The following is a 26,272-nucleotide window of genomic DNA, read 5'->3' on the forward strand; positions in this document are numbered from 1 at the left end:
TTGGTTTCACATGCAATACACAGGGGGTCCCAACAATCAGACAATAGCACTTTTCACATTTCCAATCCTGATCTGTCCTGGAATGGCTATCTGGTTCCATGTTTGTTTAAATCCTCACATGGGGTACTATTTTCTGGGGACTCATTTTCTGAAAGTTGAGAAGCCAGGCCACACTGTCCACATTTAATTTGGAAATCTCTTCAGACAAGTATCCAAGCTCATCACTTACAAAGTATGTCTTCCATCTGACACCAGAACTCAATTTTGCCCAACTCTCTGACACTTAAAAATAAGGATCACCTTTCATCAGTTTTCAATGATACATTCATCATTTCTGTCTAATGCCTCATCAGAAGTACCTAAAGTGTCCACGTTTCTACCAACAGTCACTTTAAAGCAATCTAGGCCTTTTGTGTCGAGCTCCTCATAATTCTCCCAGAGTTTGCCTCTTACCCATTTATAAAGCTATTCCAGCATGTTTGGTAATTACATCTCAGTATCCCACTTCTTGGACCCAAATCTGTCTCAGTTTGCTAAAGCTGCGAAGTACAAAATACCAGAAATGGACTGGCTTTTAATGGATAATTTAATAGCTTTTAAGTTAAGATTCTAAGGCCATAAAAATGTCCAAATTAAGGTATAGCAGAAGGATACCTTCTCTGAAGAAAGGCTACTGTTATCTGGGACATCTCTGTTATATGGGAAGGCACATGGCTGGTGTCTGCTGGTCCTTCTCTCCTGGGTTTCATTGCTTTCAGCTTCTGTGGGTCTTTGCTTGCTTCTCTGTGGCTTTTCTAAGCTCTCTTGGCTTTTTCTGCCCTTTATCCTCTTGTAAAGGACTTCAGTAAAAGGATTAAGATGTACCTTGAATGGAGTGGTCGCATCTTAGTTGAAATAATCTAACCAAAAGGTCTCACCCACTACAGGTCTGTGTACTCACAGGAATGGATTTAAAGAACATGGTCTTTTCTGGGATTCATAACAGCTTCAAACCAGCATAAGCTCTGCCTTTTCTTCTCTGCCATCTTTATTCGGGGCTTGTGGGAGTAATGACTACCTCAGAATTGGGCCCTTAGTGATGCAAAGTGGCTAATCAAAAACAATGCAGTGATCAGCCCCTGCCCATCCCAGACCATTTATGTCCCTTTCTGGAACCAGTGAGCTACCCCAGAGGCCAGATCTCGCTGTGACCTGCCACAAGAGTAAGGGCTGGGTGACAGTTACCTCTGCAATGAGAGAGCAATTTATTAGAATTTGCTGTAACTTACCAGCCTCCTGCTCTCACTCTTCCCTACATGCTACACAGTGTTCTACTGGATTCCAGAGTTTTGAAATAGTTGATTTAGACAGTTCTTGCCTGTTTAATAATTGTTCTGGTGGAAGGACTGAATCCTGGAGCTTTGTACTCTACCATGATCCCAGACTACTCTCAACATTACATTTTAAGTAGGTTTATGTGTCAATTTGTGAGAATTTGAATTATTAAAAATGTTGTGTATCAATTCCCAAGATGAAAAATTACATGTTTTTCTAAAAGCAGAGCCTTATTTAAAAAAAATATTGGGTGTTTTTGCTTGAGAAGATATCTTGAGAGTTAGTAGTGAATTGGAAAACATTTTAAGGTTAAGTCATGAAATAGAACAAAGCTCATGTACTTTCCTCTTTCAGATCATGTGATGTCTACCAAAAAGTATTGCCCCACACTTGAAGGATCACTTTCTCTCTTTAAATATCTAATTTCACCTAAGCCTTCTTAGCATTCTGGAGTGCATCAATATTGACCTATTATCTGTCACCTTTAAAAGGACAAGTGGGACTTATAGAATTGAGTGCTGCATACAAGAGGAGCCAGATAGCATTCAACTTTCTCATAGCTCCATGTTATCATGTGAATGTCACAAAACGGCCTGTTTTCAGATCTTCCCTCCGATGGTTAAAAATAAAATTTTAATGTTTTGAATGCTTGCTAAATGCTTGGCACCATGTAAAGTACTTGGCACCACGCGAAGTACTTTAGATGCATGTTCTCTCTAACACTTATTTATTCTCATTTAGGCTCAGCTTTCTCATATGTAAATTGGAAGTATTATTAATACCTACCTCATACAGTGGTTTTAACTTATTTAAGGTCATATAACTTTAATGAATGAAAGAGCTAGGATTGATTACAAGTATGTCTGATCCAAAAAGTCCAAGCTCTTAGCTGCTATACTTTACTGCTATGGACAACATTATTGTGCCTCCACATCTAAAAGGTTGTCTCCATGACTGATAATTTTATGAAAAAGGCAACACTGTTTCCTTGTGAATCTGCTTACACTGTGGGACCACATACCTGTATAGAAAAAGTCTGTGCCATTCTCAGATCATTATAATTTACCATATCAATTCGCTCTAAGGGATCTGTTTGGTCCTGTAGTTAGCATAATGTAGCCTGTTTAGCAGTTACTAACCATACTAAATGTTCACTTGACATGATTTACAGAGAGACTAAGTAGGTGTTTTATGCATACCCAATATGAAACTTGACTCCATATAGACTTCCCCCCAAATATTACCCAACTGACTGACATTGAGAGCCAGACAGATCCTCGTTTGGTTATTTCAAGGATCTTTTTCACCCTACAACACACTAGAAGTTTCAGGACCAGGAAGGCAACTAACTTGGAATCTGTAGAGTTGGACTTAAGAGTAAACTCTACCAATGAAGTAGTGTGACTTCAGAGAATCATGTGCAAGATTAGAATATTTGCCTTGCTTGCTTCCCGGTTACTTCAAAGATCAAAGTAGAAAAGCATTCTACAAAAGAAAGACAAAGATGCTATAATTTTTAAAGGCAAAGAGTTTGGGGCCAGAGTTATATTTAAAGCTTGATTTTGATGCATAGTGGCTATGTGATTTGGGACAAGTTATTTTACCAAAGTGAGCAAGACTATTGTACAGATTAAATGAAATAATATAAATCATTGTAACATAATGAACTCTAGCTAATTGTTTTTCTTGGTTAACCCTGGGTTATAAATGGCCTTATTCCAGGGTAAGATAATTAAGAGGAAGGAAATATTTGAAAGACTTGAATGAAAATGTGAACAGATGCCACGAATAAGGATACCGTGGGATTTTGTTATTTGAACATGACCTGCACTAAGTAAAACTTCCCAGCATAATATTAGATCATCAGTTACAAACTACAATAATGAAAGAATGTTCATCAACTTTTCTGTTTTCTATAGAGAATCATCTCAATGTGCAGACTTTATATTTTGACTTTGTCTTGCGATCCTGGGTTTGGCCCATAAATTCCTCAATAACTGTGAAATAGATGAGTACTATGTGTTTGCCCTTCTCTGGCACCTCTCCATATGGGCTATTTCTCAAGTTTACCATGTACCCACAGAGTCTTTTCAAGGTCTGTCAAACGTATTTTATGCTCCTAGCTGAGAAGTTATGAACATAAGATACGATGTATGAAAAGTACTATGATCATGTTGTGGGAAAAGTTGATTACTTTTGTATATTCTCCTGAATCAACAGGTGAATTTGACAAGCCCCACTGGTTTTTGCTAACTTAGATTATTATTCTGTTAAATTTCCTTTCTAGGGCATAGAAAACACCTTTATGGTGCTAAGGTAGTTCAGAGACCACTCAGTAGAACAGTAATCTCAAGATGTTAAAAGAACAGTAAAACTAAAAACAGACTTTTTCTTTTGACATTTACAAGCCTTCGAGACACGGAAAAATTCTGCATAGAGGATAAAATTCGCTACTTCTGCATTATTGTGTTATTTTTGTTTGTTTGTTTTGCTTTGTTTTCTCCTAGAATGACTACAAAAAACTGTCGATGCAATGCAAAGATTTTGTTGTTGGACTACTTGATTTGTGCAGAAATACTGAAGAAGTGGAGGCCATTCTGAATGGAGATGTCGAAATGTGCCATAATAGTGGAGATCATGGTCGTCCAAATCTCAGCCGTTTGAAACTTGCCATTAAATATGAAGTAAAAAAAGTAAGATCAGGCATTAAGCCAATTTGCATTATTTCAAAATTTTTTGCAGGGCTCCAGGGTCCAGGAATGGAGGCCAGGTCTCCTGCATGGAAGGAGGACATTCAACCACTGAACCACCAGTGCACCCCATTATTTCAAATTTTATTGATGTAGAATAAGGAAGTATTAGCATGGTTAGATTGAGCTGTGTTTTTCTAATTAACATTAAGAACACAACACTTTCCCTAATGAACCTTAAGGGCTTATTTGTGAGGGATTTAACTTAACAGTACAATAGATATCAGTCCTATAAAATCTAGATTTGTTTATATAGAACATTGCAGTGATCGCCACTTTCCTGAACTTAAATAATGAAATATTTAAGTGTCCAAGTTACATGATGCATTTGTTACATGATGCGGACATTATTATTTAAGTCCCCATTCCATTTGCCCATTTTTTGATATATTCTAATTTGAGGCCAATGCCTCAATTCTTTCTTTACGTGCATGTGTGTATGTGTGTGGGGGGATTAAACCTTTAAACCAAACCACAGGAAAATGCATTTCAGTCAATATCACAGTTTTGAAACCGCAGACAGGCTATATATCACTTCAGTAATAAGCTGGTAGAAAGACAAGGTCCTCATCAAAATAAGGAACCAGCGCTGGGGCAGGAACGGGCGTGTTGTAGAGGCCCAGGCAGAATGTGGTCTTTGGTACTGGGGGCTGCCGCTCCCTTGCTCGTGTTTTGCATGGACTCCGCGCTGAAAGATGTAATGTGTAAGAATTGCAAGGATAATATAAACTACATCCAGATGACCTGGTTATGAATATCTTCAAGGAGCCTTTCAAAGTTCTCTTTCAAACGACACTTTCTCACAACCTCTTATCTTAATCAATTTCAGGCCCTTTTATATAAAACAAAGTCAAGTAACTCAAAGACCCAGGAATCTTTTTTCCCCTTCTAAATTACTGACCTCGTGGATTTTGTTGTAATTACAATTTATGCAAAATGGTATGATGATACTTCTGGTAAATAGGAGGTTGGCCACAAACAGAAATACCTCTCTTCAAACTGACAAGTCAGAGGAGACTGCCAGCCTGTTAGTACCTGTGTACCAAGAAGAATCTGGTACATTGGAGTGCTCTTGCTTGGTACAGCAAGGGAGTATCCTACTGCCAGGGTAGGCACTGGACTCGTGAAATTTACGCTTTTAAAAAACCTTGTGTGCTATCTCTGATCCAAATTTTAGCGCCATTTTTTCCCATTTCACTTTTTATGGACTGATAGAAACCAGTGTCCAGAAGCAGGTGACATATTCCTTAATCTTGTTGCCATCTCACCTGGACTGAGGAACACCTCGATTCCTTCTTTAGTGCCATCGAATAATCCCCTCTAATGGTGCATTTTTGAATAGTTTAACTTTCCTTTCCATGCAGTACTCACGCTTGGCTGCTTCTTGGGTTATGTAAAATACCTTTAAAAAAAACAGTTTTAAAAAACTAGTTTTCAACAATAAAAATACTACATGCCTATGGTTCTATGTTAATTTTAAAAATGGTATAGACATGCCCCCTTTATTTCTCCTCAATTCCTAATCAGAGTAACTGTCATGTTTCTTTCAGCACATCTATATCTTGAGCATCTCCTCCTAAGTCAAACATCCACTATATATTTTTAAAGAATGCATTGTTATATCAATATACAATCATAAAAATTGCTTGGATAAAACATTAGTGAATCTTTTTATAATATTAAATTTCAAAAGTTTTCTGTGCTTTCAAAGAAAGCCCATCAGACACTAAGGAAAAGTTGGTAAACTGGAATCTTCTAATTTATTTAGGATATTTTAGAACTTCCTGCAATCTTGTTTGATGTCTCTTAACTAGATGTTTTTGTTTTTTAATTCTACTAGTATTTTTCAAACGGAAGCACAGAAACTATTAAAATGCATGAAATTAGTTTATGCGGAACCTTTCTTTAAGCAAGCTATTAAATGTTTTGCCACTTCCCTGCTAGTTTGTAGCTCATCCAAATTGCCAACAACAGCTGCTCTCCATATGGTATGAGAATCTTTCCGGTTTACGACAGCAGACGATGGCAGTGAAGTTTCTGGTCGTCCTCGCTGTTGCTATCGGACTGCCCTTCCTGGCTCTCATTTACTGGTTTGCTCCATGCAGCAAGGTAGGTCTATAAAGCCGGGGCTTCTATTTTCTACTGAAGTATGTCTCATTTGATGTACCAGAAGCAGTTAAATAGGGAAAAACTCTATTTCCAAAATAGAATTTTCGGGGAAATAACAATTAGGCTTAAATAATCTTTATTAATTTTAATATTATAAAAATAATACTTATTTGCTAGAGGGAATAGAAAAAAAGAACTAAGGGAAAAGTCATCTGAAATAGCACCACTATTAATGTGTGAAAGAAATCTTCAGTTATTATGTTAGTATATTTCCTTCTTGTTCTCTCTCTAGGGATTTATATGCAACGTATTTTATATGTTTCAATGAGGTCCTACTATGCAGATGTTTTCCAGTGACATCTTAGAAATGAACATTTTTCCTTTCTGTTTCTCTGGAAAAAACTTAGATGAAATTTTCATTTTTTGCATTTATTTTAACTAGTGTGATGACAAATCTTAAATAAAGGACAGCCATGTAAATACTAATGTAATACTCATTTCCATGAAAAACATTTATTTTAGGGATAGAGTACGTTGGTACCCAACAACATCATAGCCTGTTTTCTTAGCAGAATCTTTGTGCCAAGGCTTTGGTGAAGATAATAGGTTCAAACAGACCCAACCTTTCAGTAATGTGGCAGAACAAGTTTGAGAAATGCTGACCTGTCATTATATTAACAGGCACAGAGATTTGTCTGTCCTGCAGTGCCAAAAATCGTATCCTTCATGCTCTTGAAGCTTTATTTCTGGATCTGCTTAAGCTCCAATTCTAATAGGCAGACTGGAATCTAAAGCTATGTAGCTAAAATGTCCATCGAACCATTATGTGCTGTGTGAAAATAGTTGAATCCCTTGCTGTTCTTTTCCTTTCTTTTCTTTTTCTTTTTTCCTTCTTTTTTCTTTTTTCTCTTTTTTCTTTTTTTCTTCTTCTTTCTTTTCTTTTTCTTCTTTTTTTCTTTTTTCTTCTTTTTCATTCCTCTTTTCCAGAGCTGCTCTGATTCCTCCCTTGCTGTTCTTAAATGCAGTCATGGTTCATTTTCAAACATTTGTAACATGTGGGTAAATGTACACATCCCACCATTACCAACATACTGTCTTCTTATTACTTAGTGATATATGTGGCATATTAGCCATATAGGACCCCTTTAAGTAACTCATACTGGAGAACTGGTGCAAAGCTTTTTACATAATGGGACTTCATGATTACTTCTAGTAAACAGCACTTTCTCATAATGATAAAAAATAAAATCATCATTGATTATTTTTCCTTTAAAATATGTAAGGCCCAAAACTTATGTCATATAAATAAAATATAAATGAGCAAAAGAATATGAAAATAGTGATATTTCCTAGAAATAGAAACATATACTATAGATTTTCTTCCAAAAAGTTATCATTTTTTTCCTTTTTCACAGGAATGATAGATTTCACTTGGAAAAAAAATTTCTAAATTTTCCTTCCTAGAACATAGGCTATATCTATTATAGAATGTTTTTGTTTTGACCCTACTCTCATTTCCTGGTCTTCAGGGATTTAATCTAGTTTACAATTGTTCCATTCCATAATGCACATGAACATTATTAACATGTTACAGAATTTTTTGTTCTTTTACAATGGTGAAAATGCTGAAGTGAAATGAAGCTTTTATTTTAAATATTCTAAATTTTCCAGTTAATCCATGAAAATCAAGCCAGATCAAATTCTGGAGTCCCTGTTTTTTTTTTTTTTTTTTTTTTAATTAAAGTTGGTTTTCCTTTCTCAAGTCTGCTCCTTTCAGAAGCTTTTTAAAAAAATTCTTACTTGTTCTTTTTCCACTGTAATCCTAATATCAATCTTATGCTCATTCCAGTAAAATTAGGTTATACTGTGATTTCAAATCATGCTAATATAAGCTAGTTTCATCCCTTTCCATTTCTATAGAAGCTAAGTATTTGGTCATCAATCTATACTTGAAAAGAGTATGATATGTAATAAAGTCAAGTATTTCTTTCATCACTTCCCTCAGCAATGTGCCCGGTACATCAATTGTTAAACTTGTTTAGTTGATGAGTCCACTTCATTACAATTATTTTTTTAGAAATTTTTACTTTCCTCTATATGTAGATGAAAAATTTTACTAAAATGGATAACTCACTTTTAATTTCTATCATTCACTAAGAAGTGCCAAAATCCCCCTAATACTACTGTTCAAAAAAATTATAGACACAAACCTCAATTATTTGTAATAAGAAATAGAGAATAAGAGAATCCAAACACAGCACTTCAGTTTCCTGCCAACCAACTTTTTGTTTTCTCAGTTTCTTGTTTTTTCGAAGTGGAACTTTTAATAAGCAGTGAACATGCTTCATTTGATCCTGAATAAAATAAAGGAGTAAAATTACTTGAGGTCCAGTAGCCCAGTGGAGAAGGAAGATAAGCCAGGTCAGGAGTGAAGCACAGATCTGACAGCTACCTTGAAACTGATTGCCCCAATCTCAGTTTTCCCACAGCAAGCAAACAGAGAATTTTTAAAAATTAGTTTTATATTTATAATAGATTTTCCCATGAGGAAAATATTGAATCTTGCAATAGATTTTCATTTGATCTAATACATGATTAAAATAAAATATATATAGCGTATTGTAGAATTAAAATTGTGTATATTCTACCCCAGGGAAAGAAGAATTAAGCCACGTTAATGTTGATTTTTATCTGTTTAACTACCTATTGTCCTGGTTTAAATATAAAGGCAATAGGCAAAAGAAGCAGAAAGTCAAATGTAGTCTGTCTCTCAATTGTTTTAATTGTCCTCTTTTGATTTTTTTTTTGAGATTTCTATTCAAATCGGATCTAAAAGATTGTATAAAGATATACCTTTTATAATGTGAATGTGTGATTGTGAAAATCCTGTCTGATGTTCCTTTTATTCTGGGTATGGATAGATGAGTAAAAAAATATGAATTGAAAAAATAAATAAGAGGGGGATAAGGGGTAAAATAAATTGGGTAGATAGAAATCCTAGTGACCTGTGAGAGGGAGGGGTTAAGGGTATGGTATGTATGAGTTTTATCTTTTTTCTTTTTATTTCTTTTTCTGGAGTGATGCAAATGTTCTAAAAAATGATCATGGTAATGAATACGCAGCTATGTGATGATATTGTGAGCCATTGACTGTATACCATGTATGGAATTTATATCTATGAAGATTTGTCAATAAAACTGTTTTTAAAAAATCAGATCTAGGCGGGCCGCGGTGGCTCAGCGGGCAAAGTGCTTGCCTGCTATGCCGGAGGACCTCGGTTCGATCCCCGGCCCCAGCCCATGTAACAAAAACGGAGAAACAGAATACAATAAAACAAGAAAATGTTTAAAAATGTTTCCCTTTCTTCCTTCCTTCCTTCCTTCTATCCTTCCTTCCTTCTCTCTGTCTTTCCTTAAAAAAAAAAAAAAAAAAAAAATCAGATCTAAAAAACAAGAAATGGCACTCTTTGGATTACTACATTGAACAATCTTACAGAAGTATCATTTTTAGAGATCATTTTCAGAGCAGATTTTACAAAGTGACTTGGGATTGGTTCCACAACACATCCAATTAGATAGATCCATTAGCTTAAAACCCCAGATCAAAAAAATGTCTCTGTGTGTATACATACTTACCCCTCCCTGCCCCCCCCCACTCACCCCCACACACAAACACATCTTGCCTGGCTCTAAGATTCTAACTACTAAGAGTAAAGGGACTGAGCTACATTCCAGCTCTAACTTTTATGACTTTAAAAGAAGCATATAGGCTCCTAGGCCTGCAGGTCTGTGGTGAGCCACAAATGCTGGTCTCTGTTCCACAGGATGGGTTTTTTCAAAGTTGTCAAGAATCAAGCCTATTTCAAGAGATACCAAGTGAAATTCAGAAGATGAGAGAGTAAAACCCATTACTGTGCTCAGAAATGCTTGGTAATCCAGGATAAAAATAAGTACTACACACCCAAAATACAGGATTAAAATTCATGCAACTAACAAGAATATCATTTGTCAGATTGCTTATGCCCATATAGAAGGGATATGATAGTCTGCGTAGCTTATGCTCACAAACTCCCAAAGTACGATGAGGAGTTTGCCTTGGCACACTACTGCAGCATGTTGTCCTGGTCTCCTGCTGGCCCGCAGGCTTCTCAACAGGTTTGACACGAACAAGATCTATGAAGGCCAAATGGAGGTAACAGGAGATGAATATAATGAGGAAAGTATTGATGGTCAACCTGGTGCCTTTACCTGCTATTTGGATGCAAGGCTTGCCAGAACTGCCACAGGAATAAAGTTTTGGGGGCTGTGAAGGGAATTGTGGATAAAGGCTTGTCTTTTTCTCACAGTTCCAAACAATTTCCTGGTTATGATTCAGAAAGCAAGGAATTCAATGCAGAATCATGGGTCCGAACGTTGTGGGGTATTATGTGTTACCTACTGGAGGAAGATGAAGATGGTTACAAGAAACAATTCTCTCAGTATATAAAGAACAACATAACTCCAGACATGATGAAGGGGATGTACTGGAAAGCCATGCTGCTATACGAGGAATCCAGTCTATAAGAAAAAAAAACTAAGAAAGAAGCTAAAAAGAAGAGGTAAAACTATCTCAAGATGTCTCTTACCCAAAAGAAAGACTGGGTAGATTAGAAGAAGGCAAATTTCCTCAGAGCTGAGGAGCGGGCTGTTGAGAGCCTAGCCCAACTGCTATTTTCTGTGATGATTTTTCAGGTAGTGACAATACATTTATTTATCAACCTTCTTTTGCTTTGTTAAGTTCTTGTCGTTATGAAGCTGTAGGGAATACCTTGAAATATAAAAGAGTCTGGCAGTTATTTTTCTCCTAGAAACAATTATGACTTTTTCAGAAAAAGTTTATCTGCATATTTACTTGAACAAAGTTCAACATCTACTTCTTGGGCCTCTCTTCTTCTTGACAGGAGTTACGTGCAACTCTTCCAAAAAAAAAAAATCTGGCAAGCAACAGACCAACCAACACTAGTAAATAATTCTTCCATCCATTTATTGTCACCAGATGATTAAGGGATGGAAAAGTACCTTCAAAGTATACAGTCTTAAAACTGGTGCTAATTTATGGCTTTAATTTTTCTTGAGAAAACTATCCAATGAAGGACACACAATTTGAACACACTCACTTTAGTCAGGTGAAAACTTTCAGCAGAAAATAATGTGTTTTTTTCCTACAAAAAAGAGGTGTTCAATTTTATGGAGATGTTGAAACAAACATGCCAAATCTGAATATATGTATTTGAAAATAACATAAAAGGAAACAAACATTAACACTGTATACCAAATTTATGTGGAAAATAATAGATGACTAAATTACATGCGTCTGAAAAAATAGCCCATCAGCCAATAGGAAATTCTGTTTGGAAATGGAAAATTATTACTAAAATGTCTTGCCTTCCCACATGTTCAGTTCAGGATATATGGGTCTAGATTGGGTCTGAAGATGGTAGTTTTGAAGGGCTCACTAGGCTGGTTGATTCTAACATGGACTGTTCAAATTTATTTTGGATGAACACATGAAAACTCACCCAGTTTTGGCTGCAAAAATCAGTGGTTACATATTGTCAAGAAGAACACTTTCTGAAGGATTTAAATTTTAAGCGAGTCAGTTAAAGCCTCTTAATGAAACATTCTGAAACCACAGATATTTCATGTCTAAATAAGGTTTAAAATGTGTGTATAACTCTATAGTACAACAAACTATGCTATTAACCCAACATCTGTTTTATGAAAGAGTAAGTTTACCTGCTTTGCAGTCTTAATTTTTGTTAATGTGCAAACTTAATGTTAAGATATTAGTAAATTTATAAATTTATAAATTTTATAAATTTTCTTGTTTAAACAGCATCAGTGCAAACTATATTTCTAACAACAGTATTTTGTCTAACATAAATCTACAAATTACGCTTACAATTACAAATTGTCAGTGGAATGAGGCAATTCAACAGCATAAATTTTTATATTTTTTAAGTCTTTAGTCAAAATAGTTTACACAGCGAATGCACTGGGAAATGTAAGCGCTTCTAAAAGGGCAGGAGTGAAATCTTTTGATGCGGTATGTCCTGACATTACTTTAGTAATCACATGTATTTTAAGATGATGGTTTCTTAGCTATGCCCAGGGGAAGGGAGTTCTGTATAAGTGCCTGGCAGGGATCTCTGAATCAGAAACCATTAAAAAAATGCTCAAAATTGTTTTTTTGGAAGTGATAAAATTCCTACAATGCTAACAAATGTTCAAATGAACTAAGACTCATTGATGTAGGAAATTTTCTTTCACAGTAAACTCTTTAGATCATTTAGTACCAAAGAATGCTTTGAGAGCGATATAAGAATAAAGCTGTTTTTCTAATTCTTCACGAATTTCACTTGGAGCACCATGCAGTGTAGTCTTTGAGTAACTGACAGGCTTTTGCCCATTTTAATCATATCACTTCTGAAGTACACATCATTGTACCCTGATCACAGCTAGTTCTACAACCTGTGTCACAGACACAGTCCAAATCGGACTCATAGTGATGATGCTTAAGTTCTTTGAGGTTTGTTTCTCGCACAGTTTTTCTCATGCCCTCCATTTTCAAATCATACTTATCATTATATCCTGGTTTCTGACACTAGTGTCACACATGAGGAAGTTTCCATAGAGGCTGTAGAAAGCATCTTCCACAAATTCTGGAAGTCCTATGGCTGTTTCAGCCTTTCTAGGCCATGATGGTGTGAACAACTGATCTATGCCTCCTCGGAATCCAGATGGAAGAAAAAGTTCAATGACCCATGGAAGGCTTATTCCATGAAGAGGTATAATCAACACTTTCCATCATGTGTAGATCACCACAGAATCCCATTAATTTGGAAGTTTGTTCTTTATGTTGAAGTATTATCATAAGAAGAAATCCATTTAATTGAAGAAGTGTCTGTGCTGACTTGGCTTCTCCCAAGGAAACCTGGCATCTCTGTCTCCATCAGCTACCATCAACATGAGAGTAAACAGTTCAGAAAGGGTTCCTTGATCACCCAACTTTGCCTAGTAAAGATAAGAATTTCATCATTTTTACAGGTGAAATGAGAAAAAAAACCATGTTATGTAACATTCATTTATGGGAATTATTACCATGCTAGTAATAATTTTGTTACTGAATCCCCATAAAGAAACATATGTGACATCTTCAAATATTTATGATGCTTTGTATGTGAAGTAGAACCATGTTTTATGTAATGGCAGGGATTTCTGAAATAGAAACCATTAAAAAAAAGAAAAAGACTCAAAATTCTTTTTTTAGAAATGGTAAGTTTCCTACAAAGATAATGTCCAAATGAACTACGAGTCATTGATGTATTTTGTTAAATTTGTTAATTAAGAAATGGCTACCCAAACTTCCGTAACCCACTTAGACCGTTTAGATAAATATCTTAACCAAGACACTAAATATTCCCTATTCTACTCATACATTTATTTGCAAAACTGCAGTATAATGTACCCGTATCTAAAGTTATAAAAGGCAAGTGAAAACTATAATCTCTTATTTTGTAGTTCTCACATTAACAGAATTATTTTGTTCAAGTTGCACTGTTCCAAAGTATTTTGCTATTACGTTTCCCTGGGAATAAATCAGCTGAAAATGTAAAATGGCCAAAGAAAAAAACAGATTTTGAGTGAAAATAAAGAGCAATAAAAATTGAAGAAAAAGGAAATTCTTCCCCAAACTGTAACTATTATTGTTTTTGTATATTTCTATTCAGTCTTTGCTATATGAGCATTAAAAATTTTTTTAAAAATAATTTGCAACCTGTGCATACCACTAATTTTATTTTTCTTTTTAATGTGTACCTTTTATAATGTCAAATTATATGGCAGTGCACCTAATTAATGAATTCCTGTCTCATATATGGATATTTTTAACTATTATAAATAATATTAAAGTAAAAAAATATATAGCCAAGTAAAGTTTATAGGAACAGAGAACATTGATTTCATTTCTTCTGTTATAATAGCATTTAGCTTTTTCATGTCTAAGAAACTCTTTTTCTCTAAGAGTTTACATATGTATGCACTTTTATGAAAAAGTATGAAATTGTTTTGCCAACCAAGTAGAAGTATAACTTAGTGATTTCAAGCATTAACTCTGGAATAAGAATGCCTAGGTTCAAATTCCCGCTCCACCATTTATAAGCTTTGTGACCCTGAAGAAGTTTCTTAACCTTACTTTCTCAGTTTCTCCATCCATAAAAGAGGCACTTAGTACACCTATTCCTTTAGACTGTTATAATAGTTGCAGTAGTTAACAGAGGAAAGCCTTTAAAATAGTAACTGGCACATACTAAATGTTGGTGATATTATTATTAATTTATAAATTTTCTATAATAATCTCATATAGAAAGCTGTTCAAAGGTCTGGGCCCTCTCAGAAAAAAATGCACACACATACTAAGTTTTGCTTACCATTTCTGGGGGTGCACCGAACCCCTGAGACACATTCGGACATACATTCTCTGCCCAGGTTGAGATTTGTGCATTTCAGACTGAAATAAGTCCTGGACTGTAGAGGCACAACAGCTTTTACTATGCCCATATTCCATATAATGAATCTGATTTTCATATAATTTAGGAAATGGATTCATATTCACTTAGCTCATTAGGAAATGAGACTGGAACCTGAAGCCAAAATGTTAGATTTTAAGTCCTGTGTCGTTCCAGGACATTGCTCTAGTACACATTCTGGGCACGCCCTTCTGCCAGATCCTCAACTGTGGGTTCTCTTCTTGGAACTCCTGACTTTATAGCCACTTATAACCTCCCTAGAATAGCATCGTCAGCAGAGGTCTGAATTGTACCCATGTAAATGAAATATACATAAGCACAGCAAGTAAGGCAATAATTAACCAAGGATCCATATTTTGCAAAGTAGATTGAGTTTGATATTTTCATTGCTGCTCCCTCAATACTTCATGTATGATAAATTCGTGTGTTCTTTATGAATAATGCTGACACTATGCTTTGCAGTTTGCCATCAATTTTGCATTATATTTTATGAATGTAAACATCATGTAATAGAAAAGTTAAAGTTAATTTATTTAATCAGTAATCAATATCAGTAGGTAGGGAATGTGACTGCAATTTTATATTAGCTAAAGAATTGTAATTCTATCATTAATTATATAAAAATACATAATTATTTTAGGGGAATATTGGAATACTTATATGTTGTGTGTTTTGCAAAGCGTGCAAAATAAGAGTAAGATTTTCTTTTCGGTTTGTGTTGTGGCAGATGGGGAAGATAATGCGTGGACCATTTATGAAGTTTGTGGCACATGCAGCCTCCTTCACCATTTTTCTGGGACTGCTAGTTATGAATGCAGCTGACAGATTTGAAGGGACCAAACTCCTTCCTAATGAAACCAGCACAGATAATGCAAAACAGCTCTTCAGGATGAAAACATCCTGCTTCTCATGGATGGAGATGCTTATTATATCCTGGGTAATAGGTAAAGACTGATTTTTTTTGTCATCATTTCTTTTTGCAGACTTAGCAGGTGGACTAAATGACACTAATTTCTTCACATTTCAGTTATACAAATGTGTGCAGCATGACTGTATACCCCACACCATGTTTTTGTGTTCTCAAAAGGCAGTTTTGGCTTGTGTTCATTATTAGTGCCATAGTCTTCTCACATGCCACCTGCTTTTTGTATTTTCAAGAAAAATCCGAGAAGAAAACCAACAGGATAGTATTAATAAAACCAACCAGTGATAAAAACTGTCATTCATTTTCTGGGAGAACTGTGACTTCAAGCTTAAAATCAACCACATGATTTTATAGTGAGATATAACAGGAACTGTAGCTAATAGTCACATTTATTGAACATTTATCATGTATTAGTAAACATTCAAAGCGTTTGACATATATCAAATCATGTAATCTCTCTGTGCCTTGGTTTTCCTATTCTGCAACATATATAATATCTACTTTTCAGGATTTATGTGAAGATTAAGTAACTTTAGATTTCCAAGCTGTAAGTGAAAGAGAAGGAATTCACTATTTGCCTTTACAATCAATCATACATATGCCTTGTTAAATATAATGCAAATGAGAAAGATATTTCAATTGGATATTTATGAATGAATAAATTCTGTAGCTATTAAGTGGCTTTGTAGATAATAAAGACACTGAGGTGAAAGAGACTCAGTCAATGCACTTCAGGAAGTTAAGGCTGGAGGGCAGGTCAATAAGTAAATCAATAATCAAAATCAAATGTGACAAATACTGTAACTGAAGAATTGCTATAAGAACACACAGATTGGACATATAAATTTGAGTGAGTTGGAAGGGACAGAGAAGGTTTCCCTACACATACACTCAATTTGAGACTCTGAAGATAAGGAAAGATAAAGGTTGTATATGTTAGTAGAAACATTAAAAAAAACATTGGACTATACAACACAGAGTGAATCTTAATGCAAACTATGGACTACAGTTAGTAATAAAATTATAATAATATCCTTTAATCAACTGTAACAAAAGTACCATACTAATGCAAAGTGTTAATAGGGAAAACTGAGTGTGTGTGTGTGTGTGTGTATGTGTGTGTGTGTGTGTGTGTGAATTTATATGGGAACTCAGAATTTTCTGCTGGTGATGCAATCAGATCACATTTTGGAAAGGCTACAGTGGCTGTGAAGTGGAGTGGCTGGGAGGAAGGAGGAGTGAGCCTGCAGGCTGAGAGGCAGTAGATGTGATCTGTATGAGGAGGATGTGGATCCGAACTCAGGGGATGGGCGAAAGGCAGAGACTTGAGAACATCTTAAAAGATAAACTCCAGAGAACTTGGAGATGTTATTGCACATGGAAAAGAAGAAGCAGAGTTGCTGTGAGTTCTGGCTTAGATTACTTTCTGGGTGGGTGACTGCAGTTCTCTAGGGTGGAAAATATGGAAGCAAGATAAGGTTGGGACTGGGGTAAGGAAAAACTGATAACTAGTCTAGAGTTTGATTGACATTGAAGTACCCATGGGACTTCTAGGTGAAGAGTCCACTAAGTAATAGAAAATACAACCCCCAGAAGTCTGGGCTATAAGTACAGTTTCAGCAATCCTTAGTTCCCAAATGGTACTTGAGGCCCTGACTATACAGGAAATTTCCCAGGGTGGAAATAAGTAGATTATAAAGAGAAAATGGCTCAAGGAATCTTCACACAAAGCTTTTAAAAATGTTTTTTTTAAACTTTGTTATTTTTAAATATAACATGTGTTCTAGTTTGCTAGCTGCCAGAATGCAATATACCAGAAATGGAATGGCTTTTAAAAAGGGGGATTTAATAAGTTGCTAGTTTATAGTTCTAAGGCCGAGAAAATGTCCCAATTACAACAAGTCTATAGAAATGTCCAATCAAAGGCACCCAGGGAAAGATATCTTGGTTCAAGAAGGCTGACGAAGTTCAGAATTTCTCTCTCAAGTGGGAAGGCACATGGTTAACACAGTCACAGTTTCTCTCTCAGCAGGAAGGGCACTTGGTGAGCACAGTGTCATCTGCTAGCTTTCTCTCCTGGCTTCCTGTTTCATGAAGCTCCCAGGAAGGTGTTTTCCTTCTTCATCTCCATAGTACTGGCTAGTGGATTCTCTGCTTCATGGTGCTGCAACATTCTCTGCTCTCTCTGAATCTCTCTCATTCTCCAAAATGTTTCCTCTTTTATAGGACTTCAGAAACTAATCAAGACCAACCCAAATGGGTGGAGACATGCCTCAACCTAATCCAGTTTAATAACCATTCTTGATTAAATCACATTTCCGGGGAGATGATCTAATTACAGTTTCAAACATACACTACTGAACAGAGATTAGAAGAAACGGCTGCCTTTACAAAATGGGATTAGGATTAAAATGGCTTTTCTAGGGCACATACATCATTTCAAACCAGCATAAAATGTATACAAGAAAAAGAAAGAAAAAATCATGATTTTCAAAGTACACTTCAATAAGTAGTTATAGAACAGATTCCAGAGTTTGTTATGGCTTACCCTTCCACAATTTCAGATTTTTCCTTCTAGCTACTCCAAAACACTGGAGCCTAGAAGAATTTGTGTGTGTGTGTGTGTGTGTGTGTGTGTGAAAAATAATATATATGCAAAAAAGCAATAAATTTCAAAGCACAATGCAACAATTAATTGTAGAACAGATTTCAAAGTTTTGTATGGGTTACAATTCCACAAGTTTAGGTTTTTTACTTCTAGCTGCTCTAAGACACTGGAGACTAAAAGAAATATCAATATAATGATTCAGCAATCATACTTGTTTGTTAAAACTTACCTTCTCTGTGTAACTCCACCATCATCTTTGATCTTCCTTCCACTCTTTAGGGGTATTTGGGCTATGACCATTCTACATTTTTCACATTGGAAGGGGCTGTCGATAATATGGGATGGGGGATGGAACTAGTTGATGTCCTGGAGAGACTAGCCCCTCTGCATTTCAGGATTTATCTGGTCCAGGGACCCATTTGGAGGTTGTAGGTTTCTGGAAAGTTACCCTAGTGCATGGAACTTTTGTAGAATTTTATATAATGCCCTAGGTGTACTTTAGGATTGGCTGGTATGGTTTTGGTTGGGTTTGGCAAGTTATGGTAGATAGCAATGTCTAACTGAATCTTGTATACAAGTGACCTCCAGAGTGGCCTCTCAACTCTATTTGAACTCTCTCAGCCACTGATACCTTATTTGTTACCATTTTTTCCCCTTTTGGTCAGGATGGCATTGTTGATTCCATGGTGCCAGGGCCAGACTCACCCCTGGGAATCACATCCCATGCCACCAGGGAGACTTTCACCCCTGGATGCCATGTCCTATGTAGAGGGGAGGGCAATGGTTTCACTTGCGGAGTGGGGCTCAGAGAGAGAGAGAGCTACTCTGAGCAACAAAAAAGGTCCTCCAGAAGTAACTCTTAGGCATACCTATAGGTAGGCTAAGCTTCTCTGCTACATACATAAGCTTCGCAACAGAAAGCCTCAAGATCAAGGGCTTGGCCTATTGATTTGGGTGTTTGTAATGTTTGACACAGTATCAGGGGTTTCCCCGGTGGTGAAGTTCAATAGTTCCATATTTTTTCTCCCATCCCTCAAGGAACTTTGCCAATATACTTTGATTATCTGCTTAATATATTCTGGGATCATACAAAACTTTCAGTATTCCATAGCCTTGGTTCCCCTATCCCCACCCCACATCCCACCCCTGCTCCCCTCACTGATCAGGAAAAGCTTCTACAGCCAATATTCTACCATTTCCAGGGCAGTGATGTCTTCTTGACTTCTCTACTCCTCCTCATTGCAGCCTGGTGGGATGATCATTGAAATAGTGTGAAACATATACAAATTACCACTTGATTATTTTAAACAGACATGAGGTAATTCAACAGCAATTCAGATATTTTCAAAACTTGTGAATTACTTCATTTCCTGAATGTTTCAAGGAAAAGTGTAGGTAGTGGCTTAAAATGTGATTTGCCTCATAAAGATAATGCTAGGCCTTAGATGAGCTCGGAATAGGAATCTGAATTTCTATGATTGCTTTCCTAATTTAATTATGTTATACTACAAAACTATAACAAATAAATTACATTTCACTTCTAATATTTGATTTGAAACAACAACCGACCAGTTGGATTGTTGCCACTGGACATTATTTTTATCTTGTTAGATTAAAGGCCTATGAGTTATAGTTAATTTTTTATGTATTAGTATATGTAAAGCTCAAAATACAGAGCTTGGCACATAAAAAATATTCAGTAAATTTCAGATAATTATAATTATTATTATGTGCGTCACTAACAGTGTTTATGTTACTTTTAAAGAGAGATAGTATTTCCTATTGAAGACGTATTAAGTAAGACATGACTCTTATAGGACTATATGATGAAACTTTGAAAATATTAAATTTTAAATAAAGGAATTAGATATTTTTAATGTTCATTTTATTCTCTGTCATGACTCACTATCCTCAAACTAATAAAACATTTAATACATTTTAGAAAAATTTCCTTTTTCACTTAGAAACCTAACCCAATATATTAATCTTTAATTTTGTGAATAAAATATTTCCCTTGGCACTACTGACCCACTAACCTTTGTATTTGACTTCAGAGGTTATCTTCACTGTTTATTTAAAGGGAAAACAGTAACTCAGAGCAAATGGCTGATGCTTTTATAACTTATGTTAGACTCCTTATTCAGTTAGTGACACTGCTTTTTTTATTTTTATTTTTTTACTTTTTGAAGTTAGTCTTCAAAAAAAAGTTGCTATACCTTCTGGAAATACTAATAAGAGATGGTCTACTTGGTTCGCACGCTGTCGTGTTACATTGGCATCAGGAAAAGGACTCGCATATTGGTCACAAAAAGCAAATTAATCTAATTCTTAGCTGGCAAAAATTTGAAAGGCTGAATGACAGAATCGCTATTCAAAGAGATCTTGACAAGGCAGAATGGTGGCCCAAACCAGTGAGAGGAGGTGCAGCAGGAACACAGGTAGACATGCTTGATGACACTTCATGTGAAAAGATCCTAAGGAGCACTTTTAACTTAATGCCCAGTGTGAGCTACTGAGAAAGCAATCTAATCCTGGATTGACATTTCTCCACAAAAGGAGAGCAAGTACCACAGCCAAGGGCTGTAATTACTCTGCTGTTCTCTACTTTGTCCAGCAACCTCTGGAGGTGTGGGCATGCCATAGACTGTCCATGGAAAAGCACTTGAGAAAACCGAGGAAGTGTAGTCTGGAGAGTGGAGGGCAGGTGTGGGGTCCAGGTATGGTGGAGCCTGAAGCTTATTTATTTGGAGGGCCTTCTTCAGAAGGAGCTCATGCAAGTGAAGCATCCTAAAGCTTAAGTTTCATTAGCTTCCTGGTAACCCTGTCTCTTTCTGGTGGAGGACAGATTTAATAGGCACAAAAGTGGTTTTTGTTTGTTTTTTAAATTCAAAGGCAGAGGGAGCTGACTGCTGTTCTACTGCTCCAGAGGGAAGAAATAGGACCAGTGAATCCACTTTGAGGGAAGAATTTAACCAGGGAATGAACAGCCTTTTGAAGAGTAAGCAACTTATCTCTAGACATATGCAACAGAAGTTGATCCCTGTGGAGAGGTTCCCTGCCTGTGAAGGAATCTGGATTAGATGTAGGATTTCAAACTATGCTCAGCAGTGCCTGGAATTCTTAGGGAAAATAAAACAGGGACTTTCCTTCAGGCAGAATAGTAACCTGAAACTGCTTTGTTTTTTAAGCTTCAATAAGATATCATTTGTATCAAGACTTCTTAGAGAGAGAGAGGAAACAAAACAAAATAAAACACGGGGGAGAAGGAAGAAGAGGAGAGGAAGAGTTTGTTTGAAAACTAGACACTCTGGGTTTAAAGGTCTCCTTTAATCTCTAAACTTCAGTTACTCTTAACTATCCTTTTCTCCTATTGAGAAGGCTGGCAAGCCCCCAGAGATTATTACAAGAAAGCTGCTTTCAGATTTTTTCATCCCTTCTCATTGTTGTATTGCGTGGTGTGTACATGCACGTTCACAGTAGTTCCTGTTTTAAATGTGAACCACCAAAGCATATGTAAATTCAATCCTAGTCCCTGCAACTTCAAATAATTCAAAATAAGCAGTAAGTGGTCTTTTAAAATCATATCACCTATACTGCACTGAGTGCCTGTTTTGAGGAGAGCACACTGTAAAATCTTGAACAGCAGAGACCATTATTTTCTTAATTTCTACAGGGCTCCACATCCATTCACATCTAATGCAGGTTCTGTGACAGAGGTTCACAACAAGTGTGAGAATTGGATGTGTAAATGCTGGGGAGAAGGGGAAAAGATTCATTTCAAGGGGACTAAGGAAGATTTCTTGATGGAGGTTGCATTTGATCAGTTGTTTGACTTCAGTATTATTATTTCTGTATTATTTCTGGTAGTTTAAGGAAGGGGCAGGATGGCAGAATGTAGGGTATCTTAACGGTAACAGGAGTAAAATAGCTTCTTTTTATTAAAGTAACAGTCTTTAAATTAAAACAGAAAATATGTGCTAATCATAGAAGTTTGAAGATAGTACGTTCATAATAAATGTTAGTCATTTTTCCCACGTGCCAGATAAAGTGCTGTACACTGTACATTATAAGTTTCATAAAACCTCATGGAGGATCTGCAAACTATTATCATCCCATTTTATAAATCAAGATTTAGAAAGTTAAAACAACTTGCCAAAGATTACAAAGCTAATAAACAGAGGAACCAGGTCTTGAACTGTGTTTGTCTGATCTCAAAACCTTTTTAAACACCACACTAAGTTTTAGAAAGAACATGTGATATTATTAATAATTCCACCAGTAAGTAGCAAATACTATTAATATGCTCCTGTAATTCTATCTAATCTTTTAATGTTTGTTTTAAACAAAGTTATAGAATATATAACATTAACTTTTTAACATTATGAAATTTTTCCAACGTGTGTTAATTGAGATCCATCAAGAAGCAGATTTCAAGATGCGATTAAACATACATGAATTTTTAAAGAGAAATGCTGTGAGAGAAAATGTAGAGGGAACTGAGGAAGGCTTTCAGACTGGGATGCCATTGTCACCCTAAGTGAAGGAGAGAGGGAAGGAGGGTTGGATCCATGCATCCTGCTCTCCATGCGGTCTAAAAATTCAGCAGGGCATCAGGAAATACTTGAACCAAAGTCAGCAATCTGCATAGTCCCCTGTCTCCCAGGAATGAGCACCCTCAGTCATTGGCCGGGAGCAGCGTGTGGAAGCATGGCCTAGGGCAGATGCAATACTGGCTTTCAAAGCGCAGTCGCTGAGGCTCCCAGTCAATTTAAATTCCTGTAGTTGGAGGTCTGTCGGGCACATCCTCATGGCTGCTACACCATGTGAATGACTAAAACTTCATATTAACAGGCTGCATAATACACCATCTGTGAAGTCCTATGATTTCATCTTCTGTTTTGTGTATGTATGTTGGTTATTTAGAATCTGAAAATGAACATAATTTTATGTCTAGAATTAGTGGGTCAACAGGATATTTTTTTGTCTTACTGGTTTTGATGAACTTTGCCAAATTGTTTTCAGGAAATACACTGATGTTGCTGGACTGGGATTTGTGGGGATAAGGGAATTATGGCTGGGTAGGCGGGTTGAAGCCAGATTTTGAAGGGGTTTGAATGTGAAGCTGGGACCTTTCAAATTTGTTTTGTTTCACTGAAGAGCTTGGAATTAAATTGAATTGATATTCTAACCCCTTTCCATTGCAGGCATGATATGGGCTGAATGTAAGGAAATTTGGACTCAAGGACCCAAAGAATACTTGTTTGAGTTGTGGAATATGCTTGATTTTGGTATGTTAGCAATTTTTACAGCATCTTTCATTGCAAGATTCATGGCATTTTGGCATGCTTCCAAAGCCCAGAGCATCATTGATGCAAACGATACTTTGAAGGATTTAACAAAAGTTACGTTGGGAGACAATGTGAAATACTACAATTTGGGTGAGTTTATAGTACTGAGTCAATATAAGTTAATAAGAATGCAGACCTTTATTATAAAAGCAGATGTTCAATAGTAGGCTTCTCTCCAGTTCTCTTAAAATTGTGGGTCATTTTCCAGCTTCTTCACAGTATCTATGTCTGAATAAACTTGCTTTCTGCCTCTTCCTTTGATTTTTCTATTAGCTAGAAAGCTCTCTTAATCACAATAATTCCCTCCTTTTATCTTTCAGATCAATTGGCTAACTACCAAACCACATTAAGAATCCCCGTTTTATGTCTCAGATTTATTTTTTCCTTGTCTATTAAAAGTAGTTCATATTTGAGTACCATTTCCATCTAAATCATATAAGCCTTTTAAAAGCAAGCGATTGTTATTTTGGTCTCTGAGAGGATGCTCCAATAAATAGCATCACTCTTTCTTACCCAGGCTTTGAAATAGTAGAAAATTAAAGAAAAATGTTAACACAAAGGCCAAATTATCACCACTTGCATTGATAAAGTTCAAATTGGATGACATGGTTCTGGGTCTGTTAGCCATTGGGCTCATTAGTACTGAAGCCCAGAATTAGGTAGATGCATCCTTCAGTTACCAGACAGCAGAGGACCAAGCAGTCCTCCCCACCAAGAGGGCAGGTCAAGTGCCTGACTGTGTGGGCCTCCTCCATGGAGGACCAGAGGAGGATCCTCAAGCAGTCCTCCCCACCAAGAGGGCAGGTCAAGTGCCTGACTGTGTGGGCCTCCTCCATGGAGGACCAGAGGAGGGTCCCCAAGAGGAAGAAGGCAGAGCTGACCTGGTGTGGCCAGTTATTCAGCCTAAGTTAGCAATCAGATATCACTCCACCTCCCTAAAAGGAAAACGACTGAAGGATGGAAATGGATTTAATGATCTGCTCACAGAAAGTCCCTCCACACAGAAACCTGGTGTGGAGAAAATATATCCCCTTACAGATTTTAAATCATCTTTTAAGAAATCAGTTAGTGTTCAGTTGACAACTTGTTGCTTTTGTTGGCTGCATCACATAAGGGCTCCTTTTTATCATTAATTTTTATCATTTAATGTTTAACAAAATTAAAAACATGTAGTTTAAGAAATTCAAAACTATTTATATACTATACTTATATTAAAAGCAATATAAAAAGGCAAACTGTTTTTATTAGTTTCTTGTTATCCTATCCTAATATACATCTCAGCAAATAAGCAAATAGAATTGTATAATCTTATTTTTCCCTTTCTTACACGCTGTTTTACATCTTTCTTCATAGTAGTTCCTTAATTGGGTTTTTGATGACCTGACGTAATGTCAGAAAATTTATAAATGAATAATCATTACATTTTATAATAAAATAGATATGCTTACTGACCAATAAAAATTAGTTCTAGTAAAGTTTAAATAACTACAATGTATTTCACGAGCACAAAATTACATGGTCTCGGGTGGGCCATGGTGGCTCAGCAGGCAGACTTCTTGCCTGCCATGCCAGAGACCTGGGTTCAATTCCCAGTGCCTGCCTATGCAAAAAAAAAAAAAAAAAAAATTGTAGTTCAAGATTAAATAGCAAAGGTACCATTCATTAGCTGTCTTCCACTTTCTAAACACTTAACATATGTTGCCTTTGTTTAATTCTCAGAATGGATTGGTGGAGGAGATATTATCTACTTTTTAAAAAGGGAGAAATACAGCTGAGCAGCTACTTTGCATTAGGTCTTCGGGTTGATATATATAAGCTACAATTCGAACAGATATTTTTCTGAGTCCATATAAGCTCTTAACCATTATGCTATACTCTTATGGAAAACTGCCAAAAAACCAAGAAGGGATTCTTCTCAATAAATTCAGAAGTTAAAATATGCTTGACACTTAAGAAGCTCTTTACATTCAGAGTCTTCAATTTGGAACTGGATTGTTAATGTAATTATATTTCTTTCCAAGAAAAGAAGTTTTAAGTAAACAGCATAAAGAAACCCACCCAAACTCTTGTGTTTCTTTTTTCCCAGCCAGGATAAAGTGGGACCCCTCTGATCCTCAAATTATATCTGAAGGTCTTTATGCAATTGCTGTGGTTTTAAGTTTCTCCAGAATTGCTTATATTTTACCAGCAAATGAAAGCTTTGGACCTCTGCAAATATCACTTGGAAGAACAGTGAAAGACATCTTCAAATTCATGGTCATATTTATCATGGTGTTTGTGGCTTTTATGATTGGAATGTTCAACCTCTACTCCTACTACATTGGTGCAAAACAAAATGAAGCCTTCACTACGTATGTGCTCTCAGATGTTTTGCTGATGATGTTTGCAGATTAAATAAATGTTAGTTTAACAGTGTTCATTTATGTCCGTGGGATAAATAATGCTTTGGTAAAGACTTCCCCTCTAGTTCCTCTTCAGCAAAATGTAAGGATTTTAAAATAAGTTGGAAGAACTCTATAATGTAAGTACTTTCCTACTGAATAATAATAGCTAGCTTTTTTAGAGGTAGGTATTATAGTAAATACCTCACATGCATTATTTTATTGTCCTCATCTTACAGAAAGAAGAAAATGAAATTTGGAAAAGTTAAAT

At 36.1% G+C, this 26,272-nt stretch overlaps 1 protein-coding gene and 2 pseudogenes across 4 annotated transcripts in view; 2 read left to right on the forward strand and 1 right to left on the reverse strand.

Moving 5' to 3' along the window:
- Positions 1 to 26,272, forward strand: part of TRPC6 (transient receptor potential cation channel subfamily C member 6) — a 199,397-nt gene that overhangs the window by 122,390 nt on the left and 50,735 nt on the right. For all 4 annotated transcript variants that reach the window (XR_013156603.1, XR_013156604.1, XM_077113171.1 and 1 more), the window contains exons 3-7: positions 3,822 to 4,007; positions 6,009 to 6,173; positions 15,467 to 15,683; positions 23,477 to 23,710; positions 25,707 to 25,971. Coding sequence is in view for 2 of the 4 variants with exons in the window: in XM_077113171.1 (XP_076969286.1) it covers positions 3,822 to 4,007; positions 6,009 to 6,173; positions 15,467 to 15,683; positions 23,477 to 23,710; positions 25,707 to 25,971 (1,067 nt within the window). In the remaining 2 variants the exon portion in view is untranslated. The remainder of the gene's footprint in view (positions 1 to 3,821; positions 4,008 to 6,008; positions 6,174 to 15,466; positions 15,684 to 23,476; positions 23,711 to 25,706; positions 25,972 to 26,272) is intronic.
- LOC143643362 (large ribosomal subunit protein uL18 pseudogene) lies at positions 9,998 to 11,963 on the forward strand (annotated as a pseudogene).
- Positions 12,177 to 14,770, reverse strand: LOC143643859 (divergent protein kinase domain 1A-like; annotated as a pseudogene).

This window comes from Tamandua tetradactyla, chromosome 8, assembly GCF_023851605.1.
Source record: "Tamandua tetradactyla isolate mTamTet1 chromosome 8, mTamTet1.pri, whole genome shotgun sequence".
In the NCBI taxonomy this organism is placed as follows: domain Eukaryota; kingdom Metazoa; phylum Chordata; class Mammalia; order Pilosa; family Myrmecophagidae; genus Tamandua; species Tamandua tetradactyla.